General features: G+C 42.3%; 1 protein-coding gene across 1 annotated transcript in view; it reads left to right on the forward strand.

Annotated features, from left to right (window-relative positions):
- Positions 1-10,261: 10,261 nt before the first annotated feature.
- The window catches only part of HSD17B4 (hydroxysteroid 17-beta dehydrogenase 4), a 66,756-nt gene continuing 58,798 nt past the window's right edge, over positions 10,262-18,219 (forward strand). Inside the window, exons 1-4 of the mRNA XM_040578905.1 lie at positions 10,262-10,389; positions 13,315-13,368; positions 16,901-17,008; positions 17,534-17,593. Of these exons, the coding sequence (XP_040434839.1) occupies positions 10,332-10,389; positions 13,315-13,368; positions 16,901-17,008; positions 17,534-17,593 (280 nt within the window). The 5' untranslated portion in view covers positions 10,262-10,331. The remainder of the gene's footprint in view (positions 10,390-13,314; positions 13,369-16,900; positions 17,009-17,533; positions 17,594-18,219) is intronic.

An 18,219-nucleotide genomic window follows, 5' to 3' on the forward strand; every position in this document is an offset into this window, starting at 1 on the left:
ATGCATTGAGAAAGTGGTAAGGCAGACCCTGGATACTTTTGCAAGACATAACTGTGCTCTCAGCCGTACAAAGAAAAGATACAGGGAGGTTGTCAAGGCCATTTTGTGTGTACCACCTTAAAAGGGATTCACTAGAACTTTTGCCCACCCCTTAAGTTAGTGTGTATTTGTGTGTACGCACAGACAAACAAAAATATACAACTGGGTAAGTTACAAGCCTTATTCTAAATTCTCTTGAGATTTATTTCCATTTAGAAGGTACAGAGATTATCAGGATTCTGGAAGCTTTTGGCAACTAGTGTGTTGTGGTTTTGGTTTTTTTGTGTTTTTTTTTTGTTTTTTTATTCTTTAGGAAAATACCAAATCAGATCTCATGTAAAAAAAGATTCAACGCCACCCATAAAGGAAATTCCTGTAAAATAAAGGAGTGAGGAGATAGCTAATCGCTTTCTCACATCTCTCCCTAAAAAGATAGCATTATTTCATGGAAGCAGTGAGCTGATTTTGATGGCAGTTGGCTTCAGTTGCTTTCCAGCCCCTTGTTGTAGCTGTAACAGCTATAATGTGACTATTCAAATGTAAACGAGAATTCTGCATGAACTTATCAAAGGACCAGAATGTGTCATGATCTAGCAGAGGAATCCACACTACTCCCAAGTACATCATTGTCAAAGATGACAAGCGTTGCGTTGTATGGGTTTAGATAATAATCTCTGTGATGAGTGTTCACCATCTGGTGACTTGCTGCCATAGCTTTCCTTTGGCCTTACACGGTTTTCCTGCCCTTCCAAGCAGAACTACTCTTCAGACAGGTCTATTCCTTCCCTACCATTTCACCCCAAGATTATATTGCAGTGGGTATGCATCTAAGGAGACCAGTAGATAGAATATGTTACCCACTTAATGAATAAAAAACCAAAACCAGCTTAATACCAGTTCCACTGGGGTTTTTTCCCCAATGTAACTTGAAATCTGAAAGAATAATCTACATCTTGATTCAGTTGTTAATGCTGTTTTGGATATAATTTATATACTCCTTAGTACAGTAAGCATTTAGCTGTGATTTCACCACCTGCATATCTGAGCCTTTAAAAAAAAAGTTTGTGCATTTTAATGTTTTACAGAGGGTATACTTCAGCATGATCATGAAGATTCCTGTTTGCATAACCATTTGCAGAGAAGTTTTTTACAACTGTTTTTCATTGAGATATGGGCAGGTCAGCCAACATTCATGGTTAAGTGGCAAACATCTGTGCTCTGGATAAAACAACTGTCAAAGGAGATTATCGTTGTCCAGAAAGGTTCTGTAATGTCTTGTTTTTATGTTTTGCACATAAATGGAACTTCTTTTGCAAGTGGAAAGTTTCCTATCTATCTAGGGAAAAAAATAATTGCTACCCAAAACCATGCTGTGGCTATTACTCAGAAAGTTTAGACTAAGTAATGTAGTTGTTATTTCCAATTTGTTAAAAAAAAACCACCACCCTTGCATTCATTGTTACAGAGAACGAAGTTCTAAAAAATGAATGCATACTAAATTATTCAGACTGAAGTTTGTATACTGCTCTTGAAATTATATTGCAACTTTGTCACTTATATTTATAGTATTAAATATTTTATGTTTACACATGATTTGTTTTCCCTCTATGAAAATAAAGGAGTAGCATTGCCTTACAGGCTATGTCTAAAAGATCCCTCTGTTACGGTAGCACTTGTTCTGTATTGCAAATAAAGGTTTTTTAATGTTTAAACCACAAACTGCTGAAGGGACTTACCTTCTCTTAGTATTCAGTTTTACTCTTTAATGTTCTTGTTCCCAGTTTTAAAGCTGGTATTTACAGGCAGGACATTTGCCAATCAATACCCGCTTTTCCTTGCAAGCTTGGAAACGAATGAAACTGACATAGATCCAAACAATCTGTAAATTTCTGCTTGCTGTCACAGTTTCTGGAGGAAGGTTCTTTACATCATTTCTTTCTATCAGGGAGAAAATTGAAAAGAGGTAGTTCATAGCTTTGCAATGTCACATAATTACCCGGTATCAAGCAAAGCAGCAGCCTATAATGATTAAGAATAATGGAATTAGGGAGGTAAATGACTTGCCCAGCTTTCCCAAGCAACCGAAACCTGTTTGCTATTTGTTGTTCTCCCCTGTGGGAAAGTCCTGGTATGGTAGGTGGAAGACAAAGGTGGAGTTTCCTACCGTTACTGTGATTTAGATATAAATTACTTTTGCCATCACATGTAAGACCTTCTTCCACTGTCTACTCTAAAAATCATTAACACTGGATTTTAAAATCATACTTTCCACTGGCTTCATGACAAATTAATTCCTATTTCAGTTTGTATTAAATACTTAGGTTTTAAGTATGCTTCTATTATGCACATAAATACAAGCTGAAACACAACAGAAGTCAGCCTTGTGTACTCTATCTGATTTTCCTAGATACCTTCTTTTTTTCATCAGTCAGTAGATGTTCAGTGTGCTATAAAGAAACAACTTGGTCGATGTAATTCTGAAGGTTTTGATAAATACAGCTTATTCTAAGAGAAAATTGTTCGTTTTTCACCCAGTTGTTGTACAGTTCCTGCTGGCACCTTTTCAGAGTATCAACCCCAGTGGTCTTTAAACATGGCAACCTAAAGCTTTTCATTTGCAACACATCTGTGGGGCATTTTGTATGAAGTTTTTCAGAATTCATTTACTGTTGATTGTTCTGGCCAAGCCACAAAAACATTGTTACATGTAAATCATGTAAGTTTTTTTAATACAAAGAGTATGATGGTGTAGATGGAATAAAACATCAGGGCCCGTATACCACCAACCCTTCTTTTCTTGCATGGGAATGGCACTGAACCAGTTCTACTCATTATGGAACAGTGCTGAAAAATTACTTGCCATTTGTGAGCAGAATTTAGTTTCCTTTCATTAGAGAAATCTATTTCAGTAGCCAGGCTTGGCTTGGGTCCTGAGAAGAAAGTCCCCTTGCTGTTTATAGACCGCTGTTAATTAAGGGTTCCTGTGACATGAAAGGGTTCCTGGGACAGCCTCTCCCCATTCCAGAAGCACTTAGATGATGCTTTCAGTTTATTTCACTGACTGGATCTGAGATACTGTGCGTTTTTGCTTTGTTTGCGGCTCAGTTTTATTTTGTGGAAAGTCAAGACCTACAGCGTTATCATCTGCTAGGCCTGCTAAGAGATTGCAGAAATAAAAGACTTTGAGCCGGGGGGAGTAAGTGCTTTGGTCCAGGGACATGCCATGAGATCAGCTGTTGGTTTCAAGAAAGCTGGTTCTGTATCTCAAGGATCTTGATAATTCAGCAACAGAAAAGTGATCTCATCCTCGGAACTAAACTGAGTGTCTTTGCCTAACTGAAAAGCTATCATCTCAGTTACAGGCTGCCTAACTTGATTTCAATGGTATGGACACTCCCAAAGGTACATTTGCTGTGCCATCATGTAAGAAACCATTACGGAAAAGTGGAAAGGAAAGCTCAGCAGTTTTCTGGGACAAAGGGCTGTGATCAGACAAAGATCTCATTAAGTTTGCTTTGCCATCTTCACCGTGATAAGGTCTACTGCCTGCTGTAAGCACAGGCATTTGACTTTGCCTAAGACAGTATGTTTAAACTTACAGTTCCAGTTATCCTATGCCACTGCAACCCCAAAGCTAGAATTGAGAACTCATGCTGCAAAATATGAAACAGGGAAGGACGCCCTTTACAAAACAGTATCAATGAAAACTAGTTTTTGCTACTCTTTGGAGCTGCGAGAACCTTGGCTGAGGAATTCAGACTTCCCACCTCATTCCTGATAAGCAAAGCAAGTGCTGAAGGGGTGGAGCTCCTACAGGAAAAGGCATTTATGTTGCTACTTTGTTGACTGGCTGTTCTCCGTCTACCCGTCTTGATTCTCAGTGGGCTATTCCATACTTCATGTATTCTTGACTAAAACTGCTCGTTACTGCAGGTTGGGGAGGAATTCTCACCACAGAATATAGTCAAGCTGAACCTGTGGTGTTTGGCTTTCATTTGCATTTTTGAGGTGGTTGAGAGGGAAGCTGGCAGAGTGGGTATTCCTGAGAGACAACTGGAAGTCTGCTATTTATCTGGGGCGAATGAATATGTGTGCTGTTGTGCGCACAGAAAGCTTCTGTAACATTGGGATTAAGACCTCTATAATGCCCTTGGTGGCAGCTTGAGCGAAGGGGCCGTTTCAGGAGGCACAGTTTAAAAGTGGCTTGTGTGTATGTTTTCTGTTTATTAAAGAAGCTGCCTGATTTATTCTATGAGCAGAACCTCTTGGAATTTTTGGCTGTTCTAAAGCTCAATATGGCTGTTAACTCAGGAAGCAACTGCACTGAATCAGTTTTCTCAGGAGGCATTTCAAGTCTTCCATCTATTCATCAAAAATTCAGCTCATCTGCAGAGTCTATTTACCCGTAACTTGGTAGTGGTGCCAGTATCCATCTGATTTCTGCAGAATGCGACATATAGTTATATGCTAGTCTTTTTACCTCTTAATGTAGTCCATGTGGTTTTAATTCTCCTTTTGTTGCCTTCAAGGAGACCAAGTTAATGGATTTTTCATGAAGAAACATTTAGGATAAAATGGAGTGGTTGTGTTACAGGAGCAACACCATAACCTTTTGCTGGCACCTCTCTAACCTGCACAAGATGTATTTTCAAAGCTGTATATGTGCACAAGCAACTACTTTCTGCTTAGTGAGTTTGTTCTACTAATGTGTTCCTACATACCAGCTCAGCAGTCCACCAAGCCCTGACTGACCCAGGGCTTCAGAGTCCCTTAAACCCTAGGTCTCTGATGGAATAAAATGGAGAGTTTCCATAGTGCTCTGCTTGTGCCCCCAGCATGGATTTTCCACTTAATTGAGTGGTATGTGCAACAAATGCCAAAATTAACGTTTCTTGCCAAAACGGGGATAAGACCTCCTGTGATGTGGGCTGTTGACGAGAGCTACAAAAATGTTTGCATTTACATTTGCAGTTGGTTCATAAGACTATACCTGCTGTTAACTACAGAGTAGGCTGTTCTTAAACATCGCATCAGGCAAGCTGCTTTGCAGGTTCTAGGAGTGACATACAGTGGACTCAGTGGCAAGAAACCCCCCCGCGTAATAACTGCTGTAGGCTCAGAGGAAAATAAAAGAACATGGAAGAATGCAAGTTGGAATGGAAATACTATTTGCTGCTCTGCAGGTGAGAAGAACCAATAAAAACACTATATGCTAGCTATGATGAGTTCCTCGGGGGGGGTGGGGGTGGGCGTCTATCACATAAAATACTACACCTAATCAAAGGAGTTTTCTCTCACCACTTTCACTGGGAGAGTAATTAGTAGGGTGAGCTGGGATATACAGTTGGTTTGTATGAGATGAACATTTGTGGCCAGCTCAGGGCTGCGACCTTTCAATGACCTCTCTGCACTGGCAGCCAGAGGATGGCTGCAGAAAGAAAGGAAATGGGGACAATGACCTGGCTGCATGTGAGGCCTCTCTGGTCACAGCAGAAAACTTAATGTCTTCAAAATCCAGGGCACTTCTACAGCACTAAGGCTGTGGGGAAGTACCATCTGTTTGTAGGCCATACTTTTGTAGTGTTCAGGGATGGGTGGTACAGTTTCTAAAATGGATTCAATATCTAGTCGTCGGTCATGGCAATAAATATCTGTTTGCCCCCTTTCCTCACATTTGTAGATAAATCTTTGTTCCCAGGGAAAATGCCTCTAAAAATCTCTGTGAGCAAAACCATTCCCAAAACAAATAAAATGAGCCTTGAAAAATGAGCCTTATGGTCCAAACAGATCTTTTAGCAATACTAAAGAATAGAGTAAAAGCAAGGCAGTCAATTCTTTCATTCACCCTGAAAAAAAGGTTCCAAGGTGCTCACCATCTATAGCAGCAGACAGTAGAAAACATTTCTTCAGTCAGATTAAGACTTCTACAGTATCCACAAAATATGCAAACCCAAGTTTATAAATGAGGCAAAGCCAAAAATACCCCCGATTACCTAACCTGTTAGTCAAAAAAGAATTACGTTAGAACATAAACCAAATTTGTTTTACTGCACAACATGAAAATTCCCTGTTTATCGAAGAATTTACCTGCTCTAGGCATTGAAGCGTAACAGAAAAAAACATAATCATACTCAGTATTACAGGATTCTGCTTGGGGTTTTTGGCAAATATTTGCTGGTGTAAAAAGCCTGCTGTACAAGTGAGTTAATGACAATTGTATGTTAGTTCACACTGCTCACTAAAAGACCAAATAAAGTGACTTGATCTTCCTTTTTGACTCACTTATTTTGCTACCAGTTTCAACCACTTTAAGCCCTGTCCGGCTGAGTTTGTAATCTGGATATTCTGCTATTAATTTCCCATTATAGCTCACTCATTCAAAAGTTGGACACCTGCTATCAATGTGTGGCTTGACACCTACTCCATTCAAGTTTCCACCCAACCTCACCCCGCTTTGGTTAACAGTAGTGGTGTTTTGCCCTCGTACTTTGTTTCACACTGATGCAAATATTTTCTGATAGCTGTATGACTTTGGGACCAATCAGTTCTGACTGTTAAAGTAACCCATCAAACCCCTTTCCATTCTGAGTGGTTCTGTTTTGGATCTGTTTAAAACCAGACAGGTTTAACTTTAAAAAAATAAAATATAAACGTGATGTACTTTCACTCCAGTGCTCTTCCTGTTGTGTTTTCAAAAAAAAAAGTCTGTTGATGAAACTTCAATTTTATGTATTGTTTTGAAGTGTGGGCTCTTTGCTGATTCTAATCCCAGTCTATGCACAAAAATGAGGAAGCTATGAAAGATTCTGACTTGTTGACAAGGCCTGTTTGTTAGCTACCTAATGAACAAATTGTGCTATAGAAATACCTCAGGGTCTGCTCAGGGTCTGATCTTACTTGGGGCACATGACTACTAGCTTCCAGCCAAATTCAAGAGCAGAGCTTTTTCCCTGAAGAGCCCATCCTCTTAAAAAAAACAAAAAGAAAAAAAAAAAAAAAAGGACAGGCAATACTACAGAACTTGAAAGGCTAAAGCTGAAATGGCCTGTTCAAGATCACTGAAGAGGCCATAACCAGCACCAAAAATGAACCAAGTTCTCCTAGGACTAATTTATAGCCATGTACACAGAACTATACTGCTTTAGATAGATACAATTACATAAGGGATTAAGCAAATAAATTTGGTGGTGTAAGAATGACCACATTAGATCCTGTATTTTGTCTGAACTAGATGTTTCCAGGAGTGTATGCACAGTTGACTGAGAATTTGTGCTGCTTGTTTGCGGGCATCCCCCTGCCCTAACAAATTACATCCTAAACTTGCTGGACAGTACAGAAACATGCCCCTAACACTTCTAATAAACACGTGCGAGTAAGAGTACCCAACGCTCAGCAGATAGCACACTGGCTACACGCTGCATCAGTGCAAGGCTCTCTTCTGTGCACTGTACCTTTAAAGGTACACGGTGTGTCACGGCCCTGTGGCGGGGCCAAGCCGGGTGGCTCTCCTAGCAGCCAGCACTGCTCTTGTCCGGTAGACTTCCCTTCCTTTTCCCAGGTGCGAGCCCAATCCCACAGGGTAGCAACAATAAACAAAATATTGAGTGTCGAGGCTGAACTAAAGCTCACCGACGGTTATGAGCTCAATCTGTTACTTCCTCAGGAAGAGCAGTCGCGAACTGACTCACAGCTCCGCTTTCCCGGGAAACAGCTTCCTCTTACTGTGGAGCGCAGTACAGACACATGTTTTTTGTCTGTATTTCTCTGTGTATTGCAGTCTCTCTGCAATACACAGCGAACTGCACCGGGCCTCCTACTGTTGGGAAATAGCTCTTGAGTTCGGCTGCATTCAAATGAAATAGGTAAACTTTGGAAGCGTAACTAGTTATGAGGCTATTTTGTGCTGATTAATACAGTGCCAGAATAACACACATCCAGTGCAAGGGGTTGTTTCTGTGCACATTCAACAACACTTCCCACACTTAAAACTTACGATTTCTTGTAGACCATTTGTTTGTCCTGTACCTGCCTCCAGAACAATTTCTTGTAGTTTCCTATATATATGAATAACGTGCCTATACAGCCAGAAGAATGCCACCACACCAGTGCAACTATTGGAGAAGTAAGACCACTGTGTGTTAAAAGCAGTGTCCCTTTAACTCCATCTGTGAGTGAGCCTTTTTAAGGTTCGTTGTATAAGAATTTCATTACTTGTGGTATGTAGATATATGTAGATAAATTTGTCAGTTTTACTGTAGCACAATGGTCCCTCTAGTGCCCAAACTGTAAATTGCAATTATAGTATTCAACCCAATTTCTCCGGTGAAACTGAACTCCAGGTAATAAAATCACAGGCAATACATCTTGATTCCTAATACTTCTAAAGGAGTGAATGTTACAGACTATATGAGGTCAGAAATGCAAATTTCTTCTAGTTTAGAAGTCTCCAAATAGCTATCACTTGGTTACCTATCACCTTCCTTTAGTGCAGACAGTAAACCATTTGGCAGCCAAGGACATAATCTCCAGCAACACGAACAATTTTTCTTTCTACTAGCTCCAGAAATAATCTGAACTTTACAAACCGTACAAGAAAGGTTAATAAGGAATTAAAGTTCATCTGTGCAGAGGAAGTATCCAGATGATTTCCCCAACCAAATAAGCTAGTCAGCTGCTCTGAATTCTGGGCACTCCTTACACCATCCTCTGGTGTTCCCCAAGCACCTCCTAAATTTAAGACAGACAATGCAAAAAAGCAGGGAGTTTGCAGCTCCCAGAGACTCAGGCTTATGGTGCTCTCAGCCAGGAGACTGAGCAAGTAAGAAGGAACAGCTAGTTCAGATAAAGTTTGTCATCACTTGAGTTGTGTGGGTATGACTGGGAAAATCTGAAATAAATCTACGGCCAAGATCCAGAGCAACGGCCCTATGAAACTCCAATACAATCACATTTTAAATGACACGGTCTCATATTAGACCGTGCCTGCAACGACACAATTAATAGTCATGTTCATTCCTAAGTAACCCACCAGCTGGCTCCACGAGACACAATCACCCCTGCAAGCCTCCTTCTCACACCGTTCCCCTGCCTCACTGGGGTTTCGCCCCCATGGGCTGCAGCTTTTCCAAGAACTACTCCAGCGTGGCTCCTCTCCATGGGGCGCAGCCCTTCAAGAACAGACTGCTCCAGCGTGGGTCCCCTGCGGGGTCGCACCTGCTGCCAGAAAACCTGCTCCGCTGTGGGCCTCTATGGACTGCAGGTGGAGAACTGCTCCAGCATGGGGTCCTCCACAGGCTGCAGGTGGGGATCTGCTTCACCGTGGGCCTCCCTGGGCTGAGGGGCACAGCCTGCCTCACCGTGGGCTTCACCACGGGCTGGGGGGAACCTCTGCTGCGGCCCCTGGAGCCCCCCCCTGCGGCGCTGGCCTGGGGGGCTGCAGGGCTGCTGCTCTGTTTTCTCAGGCTTCTCCCTCCCAGCTGCTGTGCAGTGTTTCTTACACTTTCTCAAGTATGTCCCCATGAAGGCACCGCCACCTTGCCTGCAGGGCCCGGCCGTGCTGCGGGTGGGCTGGAGCCGGCTGGAACTGGCTGCAGCCGGCACAGGGTGGGCCCAGCCTCTCCTCACAGGGCGGCCGGAGGGCGGTGCAGCCTCCCACGCGGGGGGGGGGGGCGCGGGCCGCAAAAATCGGGGGGGGCGAGAAGGAATGTATTTTGCACTGTATCTTGGTCAACCTAAAGAACTCCCACACCCAGGGCTGCAACGGCTGAAAGCAGTGATCTGAATTGGGAAACGGTAAATAAAGCCAAAGAAAAGCAACCATAAACCAAACAAAAAACACCCTCAAACAAAAACCCAACAGAAAAACAAACCACCACACAAATAAAAGCCGTAAATAAAGATCAACTTTAAGCGGAGGCGTGATGTCTACATTCAGGCTGCCTGACTTGAGATCCACCCTACTTAGCTGCAGCCTCTTCAGAGACCTGCGGTGCCGCGCCCGCCACGCAGCAGGGCAGACAGGCCCGCCTGTATTTCGCAATGCCTGTATTTCACAAGCAGCTCGCCTTGCCTGCCGAGGTGCGGGAGCACAGAGAGCGGGCGGGACCGGAGCCCCAACGCGGCCCCGCTCCCGCCCCGCCGCGGCCGCCGGGCCGACGCCGCAGCCCAGACTACGTTTCCCAGGGGGCGGCGGCGGCGCATGCGCCGTGTCCCCTCGGCGCGGCCTCGCCCTGCCCTGCCAGCCGGTGCCGGGCCGGCGGGCTGCGCAGTCGGGCGCGGGGCGGCGGAGAGCCATGGCGGCGGGGCTGCGGTTTGACGGCCGGGTGGTGCTGGTGACGGGCGCCGGAGGAGGTGAGCGGCGCTGTCCCGTCCCGCGGCGCGGCGCGGCGCGGTGCGCGGGGGGGTTCGTCCCCCCGCAGGAGGCGGCTGGTTCCTAGGGGAGGCCGGGCGCCGCGCCAGCGCCGCTGCCCTCGGCCCTGACAGGTGCCGCCGTGCCCGCCGGTGGGACCCGGGGGGCTCTGTGAGGGCTTCGCCCCTTGGAAACGGGTTTTAGCCCGTGGCGGGGCGAGGCGCGGCGGCGGGAGAGGGGCGGCCGCCGCGGGGCAGGCCGGGCCGAGTGCCGCCCCCCGCCCGGCAGCGCCGGGGCTGCGCGGGGGTGACCGCCGTGCTGCCGGCCTGAGCCCGGCGCTGCTGGAAGTCCGCGCGGTAGTGCTGCCCCGTGCTGCGCCTGCCCTTCAAATACACGGGAGGAGCCGCGCCGCTTCACACCGGTCCGTACTGGGCGTTGTGCTCCGTGTACTGCTTTGATACCCTAATTCCTTACGGCTTTACTTGGGCCTGGTGACTGACGCTTGTCGCCTGCGTGCCCTGGCACGGGGCTGTGCCGGGGGCCCGACTGTGCCAGCACCGCTGCCGAAAGCGGCCGCGGCCGGCTGCCTGCCCTGCCTGCCCCGCCTGCCCTGCCTGCCTGCGGGGGGCGGCCCGCCGCCGGGGGATGGGGACGCACACGCCTCCCGGCAGCGGCGCTGGCCCGTGCTGTTGGTGGGCGCGGGCCCGGCCTCTCGAGGGAAGGCGGTTCTGCGGTGGAATGCTTGGTTTTGCCAAGAAATGGTTTTGTGTTTGTTGTTGCAGTGTGGGGTTGGTTGTTGGTGTTTGGTGGTTTGGGTTTTTTTTTCCTCTCTTGCTTTGTTTTGGGTTTGTTTGTTTGTTTGTTTGTTTTTCCTTCTTCCTCTGGATGCATGATTTGACCTTTGGCTTCTCTGGTACTTCCAGTGACCATCTAAGCTGAGTAGATGAGGGAGGCGCAAAGTTTGTAGTTGTCATGAGCTGCTAAAGCCGCTTGTTCTGCCACCCTCTAAGAAGGTTCTGCCTTCCTGCAGTAAAGTTTTGCTTTTTTTTGTGGAGCTGCGCATAGCCAGAGGAGTCATTTTGGTGGCCTGGGTTATGTGATGTCTTGTGGAGAAGGACTAAGAATATGAGATTTTGTGGAAAGCACTGAACAGTCCACTCGCATCACCTGGAGGTGACGAACCTGAGAATAATTGAGGCCAGATCTTTGCATGGTGCTTTTCAGCTTTTACCAGACCTTTATTTATATGCTTCACTGTATATAACAAGTCTCACCAAAGAACAGGTTAAAACCGTAGGTAATAGCAAAACAAAGACACTTTGACAGTAACAAAGCTTCTAAAAAGCACTGCATGGAGCAAAAATTGCTTGTTGTAAGTAGGTACAGTGACCCTTGTACTTCTAGTAGTAGGCTGCTCAAAAACTGCAGGCTCTCTGTTTGTTAACAGAGAAAACTGTCCTTGGATGTTTTATTTCACAATAGGTTTTTTTGATAAGTGGGTTGATAAAAATTAAACCAGGATAAAGGGAAACCCTGTTAACTTCAGGTTAGGTCTTGTCTTGTTTTTATTTAGTTTACAGCACTGTAGTTAGACTGTACTGCTAATAGCATGGTTTGTCAACATTGATTTTTGATTTGGATGCTGCTGAACAGATCAGAGCTTGGAATTTGTCTAAAACATCTGGATCACTAATTTGTTTTTTGACATACATGGGCATCTAAAAATACAGTAGCTTCTTTCCACTTTGAGCAAACCCCTCATGAAATTCTGTTTCTGCCTGTTCTGCAGTATCATAGTCTAAGCAATTCAAGCTGCTTCTTTTTTTTTTTTTAATTAGTTTTGATTCTCAGGCATGCAGTCCTTGCTTGCCAATTGAGAATGGTCTTGGTTTTGTTTGGCTTTGAGGAGGCCACAGTTCTAAGTTGTGTGGCTTTTCAAAACAAAAAGTTTTCTTGGACTTGGGTTACTTTAGGCAGTGGATGTATATGCACCTCACCTGTGATACTCCTGGTGTGAGATTTGTGTGTTTCAAAACAGTCTAAACAGTTCTGCCTTTTTTCCCCCCCCGTTTTTTTCTTTTAAGAGCTGGCTTTGAAAGTTCTGGTGAGGGGCAAAGTGATGCTGAAAAACTTTTTTCTGACTGATTGTCTTTTGATAATTCAAATTTCAATTTCTTTTGGAAGAAAAAACTGATCATCATTGTTGATTTCAATAGCTTTTGCCTGGTACAGTGGATAATATCTCTGTAAATCATTTGTCGTAACAAATAACTGATGTACAACATACCTAGAACCTAAGCCAGAGCAAAGGTGCAAGAGTCTTGTATGTGAGTCTTCCGTTATGATGGATAAACTGTGGATGCATCTGGTTAACTGTGGTATTAAGTGATTTCTTTGTGTGCAGATAGTTGGAGGGGTTTTGTCAGTACATCTTCAGTCGCAGTTAAATTTTGTTCAGTTTTTTCTTCAGATCTTAAAGACTGACTTTAACCAGGGAAGTATCTTATTCACTTAGAATGTAATTAATTAACTTGAAACATCCCCTCCTTAAAGGTTACATCAAGACATTAAACTTTCTGCCTGACGAATGTATTTTTCTGTCACAAATACAAACTCTGCAGCAGACAGCTTTCCCTGATGGTTCTGTTGAGTGCAGTAAGAAAGAGTAAGAATAGGGATTATTTTTTTTCTCTTGATTGGTGGTTTTATCTACAGTTATCTATTTGTTTACTTTTGTGTTTTGAACTTACCTGGAACTTTGAACTTCTGGGGGAAATGGTAGTTTACTTTGAACTTTCAAGGTATTTGTGTTGATTTGGTGTGTTTTTCTTTAAGCAATTAATTTTTGTGTCGCTTTTTCTCATGAGTTGTGATCCAGGAGACAAACTGATTTTATTTTTCTTTTTTTAACCTTTTTTTTATAATAGGTTTGGGCAGAGCATATGCTCTGGCTTTTGCCGAAAGAGGAGCTTCAGTAGTTGGTAAGTTTCATCTTAACTAACTTGATCTAGACAATAACCTTTGCCTTTTCACATAAGGTGCATTCAACAGTCCATGCCCTTTGAGACAGTAACCTTTGTTATTTAATGGTTTTCTGTTTTATCTTTTGCTATTTAAATTTTGCTTCTAAGCTTTATTTTCTTATGAAATGAATTTGTCCAAGAGCTTATCTTTGCTGGAAGGCTAGTTTGAATCGGATCACTTCCTGGACTTTCGTCCATGCGTACCAGTCTTTACAGTGAGGCCGGAGAAGGTGCTGTCTTAGGTGAATACTGTTCAGAAAGTTTTAATATGTCCATTTGAAAATGTGAATGTGTTATCTTCTAGTACCTTTCCCCAGGAAGGAAGTTACGGGAATGTTATGCAGTATCAGTAGCCCCCAGAAAACACAGAATTGTGCTGACAGTACACTGTATTGTTTCTTTTTGCAGTGTGTCAACCAGAATAGCCATCTGGTCTCAATGACAGTGCCGGATAGCTCCCAGTAAAAGTTTTCTGATAGTTTCGCAGTCATTTTGTTAAACCTTCTTCAGGGAATATTCAGCTGTGCAATATGCTGTATCACAGGCTAATTCTGAAGGTCAAATTATATTCTTGGACATTCTCCAGGAGCTTGCATTGCCATTTTTAGATTGGATGGATGTTAGGAAAAAGGTCTTGACCAAAAGGGTCATCAAACACTAGAACAGGCTGCCCAGGGAAGTGGTGGAGTCACAATCCCTGGGGGTATTTAAAAGGTGTGTGGATGTGGCACTTAGGGATCTGTTTTAGTGGTGGACTTGGCAGTGCTATGTTAATGGTTGGACTTAACAATCTTTAAGGTCTTTTCCAACCAAAATGATTCTATGATTTGACTGCCTAAGAATCAACTTTTACAGGTATTGTTGAGAAGTTTAAGGTTAAATGTTTTTAACAGATTACAGACAAGAACTCACTCACTGATTTTTAGCTTTCTAGTAAAAATCCCAATCTCAGTTTATAAAATTTCATAAAAATTGTTGGGTTTTGATTTATTGGTTAAACTGCGAAGCCTGTGTGTAGACAAAAAAAAATCTCAGTTTTTTTTTCTGGTAGTTGCCACCTTTGATAGTTACCTCATTTACTAAGAACATGAATACTTCATCTCAAGTTCTTACCAAAAATTAGGTCACTATAAGCAGCCCAAATGTTTAATTGTATTGTCTGTGTGTAGCTAGTGGTGTTCTGCCTTTCCAGAGTAATCTGAAAGAAATGCTGTATTGCCTGACACAGCTAATACTTTTTTTATCGTGGCCTTATTGCACAATAGCTAAATCAGTAAGTTAAGAACTGACTGTAAGGGAAACTTCTTATTGCCCTTTGGAAAATGCACCTCATTTTGCCCCTTCTTGTAGCAGTGCTTTGCGGTTACCTCTAAATACTTGTATTTATTTTTCTTACTTTTGTTCTCTTATGATTCTCACTTTAAAGAATTGAGAAGTTACTTGTGTTAAAACTTGAATTTTTTTCACTAAAGCAGATACAAGATGCAAGTCTCTTTAAAACAAGTTCCCTTTTTTTTAACATAGGGAAATGAAGGTATGTTATAAGAAGGAGGAATACTAGTGGGTCCCAACATGGGAGCTTTTTCTGTCTACTTCCCCATCTCTTTCTGTGTATTTACGATTTTCAGTCCTAGAATAGCTCTGTTCTTTCTTGTGTACTCATTTTTGCTTCACAACTGTTAGCGCCTACACTCAGCCTAAGGTACTTTGCTGCCTCTGGAAATTTTCCCTAATATTTAATAAAGCTTTTTATCAGCAAATTACTATTGAAGTGAACGTTAAACATATATAAGCATGTCTTTGTTAGAGAATTGTAATGTCCTAACAAGACTAACAATGTTTTTGTATAAATTTTTACCACAAAATTGCCTAATCTTCTTTCCCAGGACAGATGCGAAATCCTAGTGCTGTTCCTGACTCCTTTTTCTTTGATGTCATGTTAAAGACCTTTGATGTTGCAGACTGAGCGGTCTGCCCATGTTGCCCATTCTAATGCTTAACTAAACTTGGAATTTTTCCTTAATATTTCACCTGAATTGTGCTAGCGGCATGTTGAAACTGTCAGATAATGATCTATTAGTGTGGAGATTTTTGTCTCTTCCTTTTGCATCAGTCTGTTAATGTACTTGAGCATATCATCGTGTTCTGTCTTAATTCTTCCTACTTCAGACTAGGTGGTTCTTTGGTTTGGTTTGGCTTGTTGTTTATGTGGGGTTTTTTCCCCTGTATTCTTTACATGGTTCACTTCTGGGCTTTGGCATTTTCATTTACTCATATGGATTTTCTGCAGTCTTCTTGCATTTCTTTTGAAGTGCTGCACACAAAAATTGAATACAGGAGTCCAGATGAGATTTTCTTGGTCTGAGTAATGGAGAATGATTGTGTCATGTGTCCTGCAAGCAATGAAGCTATGTTCCCTTTCACATGGAGAGTTTTCTTTTTTTTCTTCCCTTTTTAAAAAAACAAAAAAAGAAAAAGGGCACAATATTGGTTTATTCCTTTGATACAGCAGACTTGCAGTTGCTGTTTGTCATCAAGACCAGCAAGAATATCTTGCTTATTTTGTGGATTTCACTATGGCTGGCTTCTTGAGGGCTTCAAAAAGTTGGAGGGCACAAAGCTGGAGTTTACCGCAGCAAAAGACTTCATAGCAAAATACCAGTGTTGCTGGTAAATGGTCAGTCAGTTCTGGTTTTCTTACAGTTTCATTTGGCACCCATTTAAACATACTTCTTACCATTTTTTTACATCTTTTGTCAAAATATAATGTGTGTATGGATTTTTTTTGGGTGTTTTTGTTCCTGTGATGAATTCCATGAAACTGTGGGACATGCAAATACCACAATGCAGCAGACTGTGGTGATGATACGATGCAGCTACCACTAATGATGCCTGCCCCAGTATGGAGAGCAGCCTGGGAGCAAAGCAGCCATCTATGTCAGATGGACCCCTTATCCCACTGGAGCAGGATCTGAAGCTCCAGAACAGGCTCTTTTCCCTTTGTTCAGGTTCCTTGATCTGTTCTATAGGGAATTTTACTAGTAACATTTCAGCTACTCTATTAAACAGGAACAAAGTCTTCTCAGTCTTGTTTACGGTTCATGCAGTAGCTAAAACAGTTTGACAGGAGACCAGAATTAATCACCTGTGGTTGGTATGTAGTCCTGATCTTAATCTCTGAGCTACAGTAACACAATTGGAGGGGTGTGCTGGGCAAGGCAAGCAAGTTGAATGTATCTTGGAGAGAGGGGGAAAAAAACCAATGTTGTTTCCCTTGTTATTTTAAAAAGAGATACTGTATCGTACTACTTTTTTAAGAAAAAATAATAGTATGACTTACTGTTCTTAAATCATGGGAGATTCTCAGTAGGATCCAGATGCATTGGGTTTTATTAGTAGTCCTTATGACCTTCACTGTGATAATAAGATAAGGAAAGACCATGAAGTCTGAGTGTTAACAAGAAAAAATTCCTTTCTTTGTGATGCACAGTGAATGATCTTGGAAGTGATTTCAAGGGATATGGCAAGAGCATCTCAGCGGCTGACAAAGTTGTTGACGAAATCAGAGCAAAAGGAGGAAAAGCAGTACCCAATTATGGTATGTTATTTTTCCAGACTAGTGCAATGCTTTATCTGTAGGAATAGTGGACCTGCTGAATGAAGAGTTGACACTGCTTAATAAAGGACTATGCCAGCTTGCCAATGTCATATAAATTAAATAGGTGTAATGTAATGTGGAGTAGGGAGACAGAGATGCTAAAAGCAAGTGCATAAATTGCTTTTTTAATTTAAACTCATCTAGTAGTTACCTTTTCGTATAGTTTCTAAACATTGAAATACTAAGGAACTGTCTGTCTGCAGTTGTTAGAGGCAAAATGGGAATGGATGATTCTTACTTGATTTGCTTCTTGTCTTTCTTGCAATGGCAAACATTATGCCATTTAGACTTACTGTGTGGGATTTGCTTTAGGCCACATGCAAATAATGGCTGCATTTGAATTTCTTTTATATTGGGGTTGTACACAATTTATTTTTCTTAGCTCCATGGAATTAGTTGTTAATACCCTGGAATTGCAGTGTATCCAGTTAATTTTACTTGAAAATTCACACTTTTTTCCTACAGATTCGGTGGAAGATGGTGAAAAGCTTGTGAAGACAGCACTTGAAGCTTTTGGGAGGATAGGTACAGTTACTTAATTCTTGTTGGAACTTGTTTGCAAATGCAGAGCCATTATAAACAATGTAATTGACAAGTGTATGAAGTGCAAATGCAGAGCCATTATAAACAATGTAATTGACAAGTGTATGAAGACAGTGTAACCATAGTAGAACTGTAACCCTTGATGCCTTTAGTCATTGAAACCTAAATCAGGGACTTTCCACTTTAAATTGGAATGGGCAACTTCTCTGTCTTTTTTGGAATTTTTTAGTGGAAGTTTAAAGCTTAATATGTGATTCTTCTTTTCGTGCCCTTCAGAATTCTGATAGTTCAGTAATGATTAACAATTTCTGTCCTAAAGCACAAGTAATCAAGTATTATAATGAGCTGCTTAAAATTAGGATAAATAATGTTGCTGAAGAGTCAGAAGATTCTCTGTAGTGTTTTGGAAGCTCTTTTGTCTATGTGAAGATCAAAATGATTTAACACAAATAAAAAAAAAAATGCTTGAGCTATTTTATCTAACAGGGAATGTTCCTCTTTACTATATGTTCGCCACTGTTTAATTGTGAAGTTTATGTGATTTTTAACTCAGGGTTAAATGGCTGAAAGTACACATGATCAAAGCCAACAGGAACCAAATTAAGTAT

Source organism: Falco naumanni, chromosome Z, assembly GCF_017639655.2.
Source record: "Falco naumanni isolate bFalNau1 chromosome Z, bFalNau1.pat, whole genome shotgun sequence".
NCBI classification, from domain to species: Eukaryota; Metazoa; Chordata; class Aves; order Falconiformes; family Falconidae; genus Falco; species Falco naumanni.